At 38.7% G+C, this 13559-nt stretch overlaps 1 protein-coding gene across 1 annotated transcript in view; it reads right to left on the bottom strand.

Annotated features, from left to right (window-relative positions):
• CATSPERB (cation channel sperm associated auxiliary subunit beta) overlaps positions 1-13559 on the bottom strand; it is a 150867-nt gene that overhangs the window by 97771 nt on the left and 39537 nt on the right. The window contains exon 10 of the mRNA XM_073010823.1: positions 5920-5986. Coding sequence (XP_072866924.1) covers positions 5920-5986 — 67 coding nt within the window. The remainder of the gene's footprint in view (positions 1-5919; positions 5987-13559) is intronic.

Raw genomic sequence — 13559 nt, forward strand, 5'->3', positions numbered from 1 at the left:
ATCTACTTGCTACTTTATTGCAGCACTAGTTACAATAGCAAAGACATGCAACCAAGCCAAATACCCATCAATGATAGATGGGATAAAGAAAATGGGTACATGTACACCATGGAATACTATGCAGCCCTAAAAATGAATGAGATCATGTCCTTTGCAGGGACATGGATGAAGCTGGAAGCCATAATCCTCAGCAAACTAGCACAGGAACAGAAGAAAACCAAACACCACATGTTCTTACTTGTAAGTGGGAGTTGAACAATGAGAACACATGGACACAGGGAAAGGAACAACACACAACAGAGCCAGTTGGGTGGGGGGCAAGGGAAGAGAGAGCATTAGGACAAATAGCTAATGCATGTGGGGCTTAAGACTTAGATGACAGTTGATAGATGCAGCAAACCACCATGGCACATATATATCTATGTAACAAGCCTACACGTTCTGCATTTGTATCCTAAAACTTAAAGTAAAATAGAAATAAAAATAAAAAACAAAACTGAACTGCCATAGAGACTGCTTTACCCAAATTTTGGTCCGTCGCTTTTCTTGGATTACCTACTAAGGCAAACAAAGTTCAGCCATGTGAACAGATTCCAATTTTGTCACAGAAATAATTCAGATCCAGCTATCTTTTATAAAATGATGAGATTATATTGCTATCTTATGGCTAGAATTTGAAGGTAAAAGCTATTGGATATTTGTGTGTGCATATACATGTTTAGATATGTTTATGTGATGTTGATGTATTATGTGATGTGTCATATCTGGCACATTACCAAGCTGGCTTATAAGTAAATGAGTACTCATAAATGAAATCCAAAAGCTCTTCAAATTCACACGAATCTTTGATAAATAAAACTGGTTTTAAATATGATTAATAAAATTAACATAGAAATGTCTTCAGAAGTGTCAGTATACATTTTTGTCTGAATTTACTGATTAGATATGTTTTGTACTTGCCTCTGCTAGATATATTAAACTGTCTGGATTTGGCATAAAAGTTATAAGGCTATAAACCCAGCCAAAAGCAGAATGATCTTTGTTTGTATGATTTTTTTGATACATAAGACTAATTTAATATTGGTGGTTCAATGAAAACAGCCAAATCTTCTAAGTTGTCAGCAAAATGCCCATGTGTTTAACTTTAAGGTTCTTAGGTGAACCCCTGATGTTTATGAGCTTTAAAAATGGTTAACAGGAAAATAACTTTAAATAATGACTAGTGCTAATATCTCAGTTTTCAAAAGTAATCTAGATTAATGATTAAAAATGAAAAAATCAAATACATGTAAATGGGATAAATGCTTGCAGGTAAACTTTTTATGAAATTTAAAATCTTAAAATTATTTTGTCTGCTCATTTTGATGTCTGGGTCATTTCCAACTAAAAAAGGGTTATGATGTGGGAAAACATGTTTATAAAACTTGTAGAATTATTTCATCTATAAAATGTTAACATCTGATAAACAGTTCAGGATTTCTTGCTTCCTAAGCTTTCACTAAAGTTTAAAGTTATTAAAAATAAAAATACTAGTTAATATATAATTCTGTAAGTTGTGTTCTTATTAAAATAGTTTTTGTATGAGAAAATATCTTATATGGTAAATCTCTGTCCTAAAGTAAAATGGTTGTTTAGGAAAGAGGTAATATAGGACAAGATAGAAAGTCTAAGCATGCTATAGATGGCCTGTGTCATAAGCCATATCCATAGATGGCCTATGTCAGATGTAAGATTTTACATCTTATCAAGATAATTTCTATGTTGTCTTTATTAGATTTTTGATAGCTTAAAAAACCTGAGATTTAAAAGGGTTAAGGTTTTTACAGCCACATAACCTTCTACATTGCCCTTAAAGTCTTTTGATTATCACTTTGATTAAATGAATAACTATTATTTTACAATGACCTATTCTTCTATTTTGACCAAATGTTTTGAACCTTTTAGCATCTTTCACAAACGTCCTCAAAATCTAATCCTAAATTAAGTCTCTGACTTATTTCTTGGGCTCATCAAAGCTATAAAAATTAATCAATGCAAGTATGTAAATCTTTTTATGGCTTCCAGTCAGGTCATAGACTCCAGTATCACCATCTCCAGCTTCTTGAAAAGGTCCTTAACAGGTGCTATTAACTAATCCATGTGCTGTTAAGTTACAGGGCTTTAACTCCTAGATGGACATATCTTATCTAAAGAAGATGCTGCCTCTGCCAGTATCTGATACTAATCTCAAGTCAACCAAAGCCTCATCTTTAGACCCAGACAAAGGTGACAATCAAAGTATACTGCCTTAATAGGACACAGGACAAGCCTGTATTAAAAAACATTAAGATTCATTTACTAATTTTGCCCCATCTGAATTAATATAATTTATTCTGTGCCTTAATTCTAAATAATTTAAATGTTTAGCTACCTGTGAGCTTCCTTTCCTGTCATTCTCAGAATGAGGCAAGGCTTATAACCATTTTGTTTGAAATGTTGCTAATTATGTTTTACTTTATCTCCAAAATTGAAACTATCCAGTCCTTCCAGGCCCAGGGACTATTGCAGAAGAGGTGGTCATGTGATATTATAAGGGCTGGTTTTGAGGCATAAACTTAGTTCAGAACCTCCAAATCAAGGACAGGCACACAGATGCCTAAACAGCTAAACAAAATGCTTGTGTTTTGTATAACTAATTGCTACAAGCTAAGATTATAGTAGCCCAATGCATAAAATATATACATAAGTCAATTTTGTAACTTTGTTTTTTGGCTTTTGGATTTTAGCCCTTATGCTGCTCACAAGGAATTTTAAGGGTTAATGAGTGCCTGCCCACCTCCATTATAATCTGGCCTGACTCTAAGTTCCTTGGCTATAGGTGTCCCACTGGAGGGCATGATGGACCTGGGACAGGTAGTCACACCACCCCAGCATTAGTATGGGACAAAGTAAAACTTGGCCATTGATACTGCCTCTGGCATATCTTTACCAAAAAAGAGGAAATATAAACCAAAAAATAAAATACTGAGTCCCCTACCAACTAAACAAATCCTCCCCCTTGGCCAAAGGAACCCCAAGAAAAACCCTTAAAAACTTAATTCCCAGCCATGATGGGATGGAAAGTCAGGCATGCCTCATTATATTCCCTCTGTTTTATGATTTAGACACTACAATTGATCACTATTAATTATCATAAGACTGACAGAACAGGTCTTTATGGCAATAAGCTATCAAATGATAAACAGGACCTAAGCTCATACCAGACAAGGATTAAGTCTCCCCCCAAGGTAAATGGAGTCATATGTTACATGTATGTTCATTCAATATGCATGTGTCAGGACCACTTTCATAAATATTCATAGGTCCTCCTATAACTTGTTCAATTCATACATTTGCCAATCTTTCATCATGTCCCACAGGACCCCTGAGTATGATGGACAATGGAGAACAAACTTACTTTCTTATTGATATGGGGGGCTATATATTCTATAGTTAACATCTGCCTATCCTCTGATTCAAAAAAGAATGTGATGGTTGCAGGAATGTCAGGGCAAATTGTGACTCACCCCTTCCTACAACTTGTAGATTGTCATCTTAGAGACCACAATGACAGGAGAAACTAAAGAGATGAACCACACTCTTAAAAAATTGCATTGCCAAAATATGTCAAGAAAGTAATTTGACTTGGGATTAATTTTTCCCATTGCCTTACTCTGAGTCAAAGTAACACCCCAAAGTGGGAGCAGGTTGAGCCCTTTTGAGATTGTTTATGGGAGACCCTCCCTGGGAGTCCCACCTTTAGACCTAATAAATGAATTAAGAATTAAACAATACATACACCAGTTAGGGCAGACACTACTAACCATGCATCTCTTTGCTGCTTCCAGGTCCTCATACCCTAGGGGCGAGCCCCTTCACCCTTTCCACCAAGAGTTAAGGTACTGCTAAAAAGTCTTGGGAAAAAACAAGGACCTGACTGGCAGCTACCCAAAAATGGATGGGCCTTATGATGCACTGCTGACCATGCATTCACCTGTCAAATTGGCTGGAATTAAACCCTGGATACATCACACTCAGGTGAAGGCTCATCCTCAACCTGATACTTCAGACAACCAGCCTGCCTGTTCATGTGTGCCAAGAAAAGGCCTAAAACTGTATTAAAGGAAAAAAATCACACAGATAAGTACTACCTTTTTCTTAACATGAACTTCTTAACAAGTTTTGTAGTCATGAGTACATTATTTATCTCTGCTGAAACTAACCTTTTTGCTGAATGGGCACAAATGGTAGCTTCCCTCCAGAATAGAACAGACTGCTAGGTCTGTGGGGAATTGCCCTTTCTTCCACTGCAGGCTTGCCATGGTGCATGCAAGCCACCAACCTAAGTACTTGGACTAACTTCTATACCTGGTATGGGGCACTTCACCCGTTTCCCTTTCATGGCCATAACTCATCTCATCATAAGCCTCATGAATTTCCTACTTGCCAGGAAATCAGGAAACATGTTTTTCAACTAAGTCGCGAGTAGGTCAATGTCATCTCCACCTTGGGATATGCTGTACACAATCGTGTCAGATGGCTGACAGAGGTACAAATACAGGTAATAGGTCAAGCATCACTATGCACTGAACACCATAACCACAGCACACCTCAAACTAACACCTGTAACATGGGATAGTTACCTCCCCAGCAATGTAATCAGACTCTTCAACTGACTAGCAATTATATGGCTTGGGTAGCAAAACAGCTCCTTCTCACATGGAGCCAACCCTTCCCTCTGGGACTGGCTATGGGCCTGTGGCACTCACAGTTGGCCCTTCCTACCCTTTGATTGGACTGGCAGATGCATCTGGGAGTACCCTTACCTACCAGGATGAATCCTGTTCCATGTAGACTCTGCCTGCCAACTGGAAAAGCACAGACGCCAGACACCACTGTCAAAAATGGGCATCCTGGTGGTTTAACCCACTAGCCATCTCTCTCCCCCAGGCAGTGACCATAGATGTAGAATTACAAGTAGAGGCCCTGACTAAGCATATGGCTGCTGCCTTTAATAACACCCACCATGCCATCTCTCTTCTTACTGAAGAAACTTTCAGATTAGGCAAGTGACCTTACAAAACTATTTGGCTGTAGATGTCCTGACTGCAGCCTAAAGCGGCACCAATGCATTAAGACTGTTGTCTATATATACTACATTATTCTCACAATATAACCTAAGCCATGCATGCACTGGATACTCATATTCTGCTATAGATGCCTTCTCCCAATAACGGATTGGTTTAGTCAGCCCCTTAGTGCATGGAAGACTTTCATATATAGCACAATTTTGCTCATTATCCTCTTCAGCTGCTGTGGATTTTATTGCTGTTGTATACTCCGCACAAGGATGCAGGAAAGATGTTCTCAGAAACTCCTATGTCCCTGCACCATAACACTCTCACAAATTCCTACTGCAAGTCTAGGAGCTCGAGAATATTTCCAACTCCAGGTGGACAAATTCCATTCTGGTACCTCCTACCTATGGCCCTTCTCAGCAGGAAGTAGCCAGATCAACTATGCCACCCATTTTCCATAGAAATGGAATGGAATTTCACAATGGAAATTTGCAACTGAGTGGCTTAGGTTAAAAATGCATTTTTGAAACTGTTTTTTCCTTTCTTGTTTTTGCCTTGAAACATAGTTTGAAATTCTTGGTTTCCACCCGACACTCCCTTGCACTGCTGGCTTATCTAATTATGTGCTTGCTTAGAAGTTCCAGGGTCTAAATTTGAGACAAATCAGACATGGAGACTCAGCTGTGAAATTCCAGAGATTACCTCAAGGAGGTTGGTCTACAACCTGGCCATCTTAAAAGACCATTCCAAAGGCTGAGCTTGCATTCAGTTACTCATATATGTAAAAGTCTTTTAATACAGTATATCTTTAACCAAAATTTACCTTCAAAGTGCTCTCTGTTAGCAAAACATTTTTCATTATACCACAATTTTCCTTTCACATAGTCAACCTACATGAATAAATAAAAATATCACTTAGCCAATATGTAGACTTAAGATATCTTCAGATATTATAAGATAGAAAAAACTAAAAAATTTCAAAGTTTGATAGTTCAGCAATGTGAGGCAAATAAAGAGACAAAAACTGTATGCAAATAAAATGAAAGATTATAGAATGAGGACAAGAAACAGGAATATACATTTTGAACAATGCACAAAAAAGGCATAAAAAGAAAAGAAATCACACATGAATTAGTGTATGTTAATGGAGGATGCCTTTGTCTATGAACTGTCTTTCAGAAGCTACCAGAAGTCATTGGTCTTTCAGCACAGTTACAATGGGTCACATGTTTATCTTTTATCCTCATTAGTGGCAGCTGGGTTTAAGGAGCATTCCCAGAAGCCTGACAGCAGCAAGAAGCAACAGGAAAAAGGTTTTGAAAATTGGTCATGAGAGAGAAGCTTCAAATATATTGAATATGTTGGATATAAATGTTGGATATTAATTAAATGCAACAATTTGAGATTATTTTATTATAGGAAGATTCTGACCTTCAAATTTCTGTTGGGATGTAAGAAGGACTTTCTCACATTTTTATAGATCAATAATATAATCTGTATGATTTGTGTGCAGAAGCCTTTGCTGATTTCTAATGATAAAACTTGAACACATGAGGAGACACTTCTTTGTTTTTTTGTTTTTTGCTTTTTTTAATTGAGAAGGAGTCTTACTCTGTTGCCCAGGCTGGAGTGCAGTAGCACGATCTTGGCTCACTACAACCTCCGCCTCTCAGGTTCAAGTGATTCTCCTTGCCTTAGCCTCCTGAGTAGCTGGGATTATTAGCCACCATGCCTGTCTATTTTTTTTTTTTTTGTAGTTTAGTAGAGATGGGGTTTCACTATGTTGGCCAGGCTGGTCTTGAACTCCTGACCTCAAGTGATCCACCCACCTCGGCCTCCTAAAGTGCTGGCATTATGGGTGTGAGCCACCACACTGACAGAGGAGACACTTTATTTATTGATTGATTGATATGGGGTCCTGGCTCTGTCACCCAGGCTAGAGTGCAGTGGCATGATCATAGCTCACTCCAGCCTCAAACTCTTCAGCTTAAGCAATCCTCCCACCTCAGCCTCCCAAATAGCTGGGACCACAGGTGTGCATCACCATGCCTGGGTAATTTTTAAATTTTTTGAGGGAAAGGAGTCTCACTATATTGCCCAGGCTGGTCTAGAACTCCTGAACTTAAGCAATTCTCCTGCTTTGGCTTTGTAAAGCACTGGGGCTATAGGCACGAGCCACTGCGCCTGGCTCCCAATGAATTTTTTTAAGTATCTACATTGTGCCATGTACGGTGCTGAAATTTTTCATATGTAATGTTATTTGATCACCTCATTTCTAAGAGGTAGATATTGTTAGACTCATTTTAAAATGACAAAATTGAGGTCCAGAGAGTTATACAACTTGTTCAAAGTTTTATGTTACATGGCTGGTAAGTTAGTCCAAAATTTGAATCCAGTCTGTCTTCATTTATTCACCCATTGACTCAATAAATTCATCGAGACTGCCTATGTGCAAGGCTGTGTGGTAACTTATCAGGATACAATAGTAAATAAGATAGACCTTGACCGGAACCTACAATCTTGTGAGGCTAGTCTGGGGGCTCAACAGACAAAATAGGGTGATAATGATAGGAATCTGTGCTGAGAACTTGGACTGTGCACAGGAGGAGCACCTTGGTGGTCAGGGAGGGATTTCTGAAGAATGAGTTGAAATTCTCTAAGTGAAATAGGAGGAAGGAGTGCATGCTAAGAAGACAAAATATGTTATGCAAAGGAGTTGAGGTGTGAGAAATGTTAGTGCATTCAGGGAAGGTAAGTGGTTTAGCATGGCCAGGCAGATGGCTGCAGGTAGGGGCAGGATGGCTGCAGGTAGAGGCAGGTACACTCAGGCTGAAGCATTAAGCATTTTGTGTGTCACAAGAATTTTAATTTTATCCTGAAAGAAGTGATCCATATTCCTTGCTGTTGCCACTAAACAGATTTTGGTGGATAACTAACAGATTTTATCTCATGCCAAACCCCCAATTTAGGGATCTTATACTTCCTATTACTTTTGCCTGGAAATGCTGTCAAAATAATTATTCCAAGTCACTCAAGTTTCTGCTTAAATTTCATCTCTTTGAAAAGGCTTGCTTTAATCACCCTATTTAAAACAGAGTATTATCTTCCCCTCACTCTTTCTCTTACTCTGCTTTAATTTCAACAAGCACTTATTACTATCTAAAATCACATTATGTATTTGTTTGTGTATTTTTTAATGGTCCAACCCCCTCAGTAGAATGTTAAGCTACATGAAAGTAGGGACTTTGTCTCGTTCACTATGGAATCCTCCTTGTCTGAATAGGCATTGAATATAGGAAGTGCTCAACAAATATTTGTTGAATGGATGAGATTTACTGAATGAATAAAATCATTAAGTGTTCACTCGTTCAATTACCTGCCTAAACACCCACATATATCTCATTCTGAACACCTTTGCTTCAATCATTAGTAAAAGAGGTCTTATTTAAAGATAGATCCTTATACCCTTAAAAATAATTTCACTTGGCCAGGCGCGGTGGCTCACGCCTGTAATCCCAGCACTTTGGGAGGCCAAGGCGGGCGGATCACGAGGTCAGCAGATGGAGACCATCCTGGCTAACACGGTGAAACCCTGTCTCTACTAAAAATAAAAAAAATAATAAAAATAAAATAAAATAAAATAGCCGGGCGTGGCGGCAGGTGCCTGTAGTCCCAGCTACTCAGGAGACTGAGGCAAGAGAATGGCGTGAACCCGGGAGGCGGAGCTTGCAGTGAGCCGAGATCGCACCACTGCACTCCAGCCTGGGCGGCAGAGCGAGACTCCGTCTCAAAAAAAATAAATAAATAAAAAATAATTTCACTTTTCCCCTTTCCTCCACTCCCCAATCCCAGCACCTCTCTACCTTCGGAACACTGTATTTCCCCTCTCCCTCATCACTATCAACCATCCCTGAGTTTTACTAAGATATTTTAGTTTAATAGGACTTATTATAATATCCTTGCTAATTGTAAAAACTTCCATGAAGGGCAATTCGTGATTTTAAAAAAATATTGCATAAGCATTTATCCCTTGATCTTCCAGGCAAGTTCTAGGATGTATTGTATCTACATGTCTGGACACATAAAATTTCTAGGTACAAAATTATTCATGGCAGCATTATTTGTAATAGCAAAATATTGGGAAATTACCCAAGCATCCAGCAATGGATGATAATTTAAATAAACTGTGGTTAGTTCATACAATGGAATACTTGTAGCTGTAAAAAAGAAACAAAAAAAGAAAAGAAAAAGAGGCTATTCTCCATTTACTAATATGGATTTTTTCCTATGATAATTATTGATAAGTGAAGAAAATAATTCAGCATAAATACATATATTTATAGTATAATAAAAGGAAGAAAAGTATATATATATTCCTAATTATTTGAATTTCCATTAGAAAACACTGAAAAGATATAAAATAAAAAAAGATTACCTGTAAGGGACAAGGAAAAATCAGGGTGAATATACAGAGAGGTGGGATAGAGACTTTTCAGTCTATATCTTTTTGTAACTTTTTTAGTTTTTAACTATGTGAATGTATTACTTATTTGAACATCATAATTTTTAGGTGTTGAAAATTCTCATTTCCCTTGCAACATGTCCTTTCTTGCTATAGGCTGTATGGGAGGGAGGTGGGGCCTTTGGGAGGTGATAAGGTGAATGGAATTAGTACCCTTATTTGATGTGGGGGTGATTCAGTGAATCGAATTAGTGCTCTTATAAAAGAGAACCCAGGGAGTCTCTTGCCCCCTGCCATGTGAGGACACAGTGAACACATGGCTGTCTACGAACCAGTAAAAGAGAACCCAGGGAGTCCCTTGCCCCCTGCCATGTGAGGACACAGTGAACACATGGCTGTCTACGAACCAGGAAGGCAGCCCTCAACAGACACTGAATCTGCCTGCACCTTTATCTTGGACTGTCCAGGCTCCAGAACTGTGAGAAATAAATTTCTGTTGTGCATAAGCCACCCAGTCTATGGTAATTGTGTTATAGCAGCCCACATTGGCTAAGATGTCTCTGTTCAAAAATCCTTATCTAGGCTGGGCACGGTGACTCATGCCTGTAATCCCAGCACTCTGGGAGGCCAAGGTGGGTGGATCGCTCAAGGTCAGGAGTTTAAGACCAGCCTGGCTAACATGGTGAAACCCTATCTTTACTAAAAATACAAAAATTAGCTGGGCATGGTAGCACACACCTGTAATCCCAGCTATTCAAGAGACTGAGGCAGGAGAATCACTTGAACCCAGGAGGTGGAGGTTGCACTGAGCCGAGATTGCCACTGCACTCCAGCTTGGGCAACAGAGGGAGACTGTCTCGGAAAAAAAAAAAAAAAAAAAAAAAAAAAAATCATTATCTAGTACTCCATTTTTATTTATATGGATAGACAGAAAACACATGAATAAATATGAGATAAAATAAGAGAAACAGTCAAGCATTTCTCATCACTAGTCCTCTCCTCGTTTTCTTCCCCTTTATTGAAATGTCTGTTCTTTTTCATTTGTTTTATTAAAGTTCTTTCTTGAGTATTTTCTTTAGTTGGGATAACCAGGTCGTATACTTTCTTAATCTGAAAGGTGAATAATCTCTTGGCTGGAAATAGAAATTCTGGACTTTGGTTCTTTTGTGTTAAATAGACTGTAGATGTTGATTTCATGGTCTTCAAGCTTCTACTGTTGTGTAAATAAAATCTAATACCAGTGAGGTATATTTTGCTTTTGCTCTTTCTGTTTGGATACTTGTAATATTTCCCCCTTAACCTTAAAATTGAGGAATATTCCTTGGATATGCCTACATTTTTTCAGTGCTCCCTGGAATTTAGTGGATTATAATATATAGCTTTGGAACTTTCTTAATCTGAGTTAATGTTCTTCTTTTCTTTGTTATTATTGCCTGTCTTATATCTGTTCCTTTTTAAATTTGTCTGAAAACTCTTCTGCTCACCTGTTAGCGCTTCTGGATCTCTCCTCAAAGGCTCACTTTTGCCCTCGTGATTTCTAGTGATGTTCCTTAGATGGTTTGAGAAGTTTCTTCATCTTGATTTTCCATGCCACTACTCTGCATTTAAACAGTGGTCATTCTATCCTTCAATTTATTCCATTTTTAATGGAAATTTTGGTATTCAGTCCCAGGAAGTATTTTTATGCTGCGCTTGAAGCTCTTTATTGGTATTGACCGTGTTCTTGCTAATACCTCAGTGCTAATGATGCTAATCACAGAGTAGGTGCTCATTGGGTATTTGTGAAATGATTTTATTTAAAAATGTTATTCTTGTTCAATTGTTGCCTTATCCACCAGCAACTCTAGTTTTATTCTAATGATCTTTGCTCGCAGAATGCCAGGCTACTTAAGCGTGCCTTGAAGTATGGGCTCAGGTATGGTTTGTGGAGCACCTCGAATTTTGACAACTGGAATAATAGATGGCAAAGTGGTCTGTAGCCCTCTGGGCTGCCATGCCACCACCTTGGAAACAGAAGGGGCTCCCCTCTTTCCAGGCCTCCTTCAGCCTGCCTACCTCAGGCACAAGGAGAATGCAGCCCTCCAGGTAGGCCTATCTCCAGCCTCACCCTTAGCCACACTCCCAAAGCTGAGAGAACCCTTCCCTAGGAGTTCGTGGAGCTCTGCCAGTCAGACTCCCTCCAGAATCCTTCACCTTCCAGTCCTCTACTCCCCGCTCCGTGTTGCCAAGCACTTTGTTCTTAGGTAACCCATGAGTGAGGTAATGGCATGCCAGATCTCCTCAGTGAGATTCCTCAAAGCAGGCTTCCAGTGAGCCCAGCTGTCCAGTGACCCCAGCAGCCTTTTGACTTAGCAGGCAGGTAGGCTGAAGATGAAAGCTAAACAGAGTTAAAGGTCACAGTCTCCTCCGTCCATTTATTTTACTTTTTGTGTGATTCTTCTTTAGGTGTAACTTTTTAAAATATTTATTAGCTTTTCTTCAGTTTCCTATAATGTTCCTTTCCACTTATTGTAATTGCTGAGATATCTGGATTTATTTCTACTGTTTTACCTCGTAGTTTTTCTATTCTTTAACCTTTATCTCTCTTCTCCTTTCTTCCTTTTTGTAGAATAGATGGATTGTTCTTTAATCTTGTTTTCCTTCCTCTGGAGGTTTGGAAGCTTTAGGTTATATTCTTTTTGTTTTATTTTAGTTTTTTGATAATTATCCTTCAATTCTTAACATATATGCTGAATTACATATTTTTCTAACAAATTCTTAACTTATTCCCCATATTGGTTCTCCTTACAAAGGTCTTAAATGCTTTATTATCCACTGAAAACTACTGCCATTTCTCCTTGTTATATTGTCTAGAGTTTTGGTTCCATCCAATTATTAAACACAAAATGTATAACTTATTTTTTATTTATTTAATTTTTATTTTTATTTTGAGATAGAGTCCAGCTCGGTCACCCAGACTGGAGTGCAGTGGTGTGATCTCGACTCTCTGCAATCTCTGCCTTCTGGGTTCAAGCAATTCTCATGCCTCAGCCTCCCGAGTAGTTGAGATTACAGGCATGAACCAACACATCTGTCTAATTTTTGTATTTTCTGCAGAGATGGGATTTCGTCATATTGGCCAGACTAGTCTATAACTCCTGACCTCAGGTGATCTACCTGCCTCAGCCTCCCAAGGTGCTGGGATTAAAGGCGTGGGCTACCGCACCTGGCTATAACTTATTTTTTATACCAATTCCATTCTTTGAACACATATTTACTAAGTACATACCTTGTGTCAGGTGCCATTCTAGACACTGGGATCTAGTAGTGAACAGCATAGACAGGGCTCCTGCTCTCCTAGGTCTTAGAACTTACATTCTAGTTTTTCTCATTGCTTCTGGCATCCTACTCCTTCATAGGGATTTCTGGATGGTAAACCCTCCCAATGTCTTTAGGTGTGAACATTTTCTTTTCACTCTCATTCTTGAGTTATTTAGTTTAGCTAGGTATGGAATTCTATTTTGACAGTTATTTTCCTCTGTTCTTTATAATACAAATCATTTTTGCCCATCTGGCTCTCTTAGTTCTCCGCTTTGCTTGTCCTCTGATTAGTATGACAATTAGTCAGTTCTATGTGCTTCCTGAGACATAAATGCTCCTTTCTCACAGACAGTGTGAATGTGGGTGTATGTGCACATGCACATGTGCACACAGACTGGAGCCTGCACAATACAAGATAAAGTGCAGGCAGATTCAGTGCCTGGTGAGGGCCACCTTCCTGGTTCACAGCCATCTGCTCACTCTATGAGGACAGAATAGGGAGGGCATATGGCAAATGGCTAGGAACACTCATGATTTCATTTGTGGTTTTCCAACCGAAGCATGCTTATATTCCGATGGGAATGACCTAGTCCTTTAATCACAAAACTTGACTTTTTAACATACAGAGGAGATAACTGATGGAACAAAATCCCCCAAAAGGCCAGAAGCAGACCAGTGACTAGATTATGTGACATTTTTGT

The sequence above is a fragment of the Chlorocebus sabaeus genome, chromosome 24, assembly GCF_047675955.1.
Source record: "Chlorocebus sabaeus isolate Y175 chromosome 24, mChlSab1.0.hap1, whole genome shotgun sequence".
In the NCBI taxonomy this organism is placed as follows: Eukaryota; Metazoa; Chordata; class Mammalia; order Primates; family Cercopithecidae; genus Chlorocebus; species Chlorocebus sabaeus.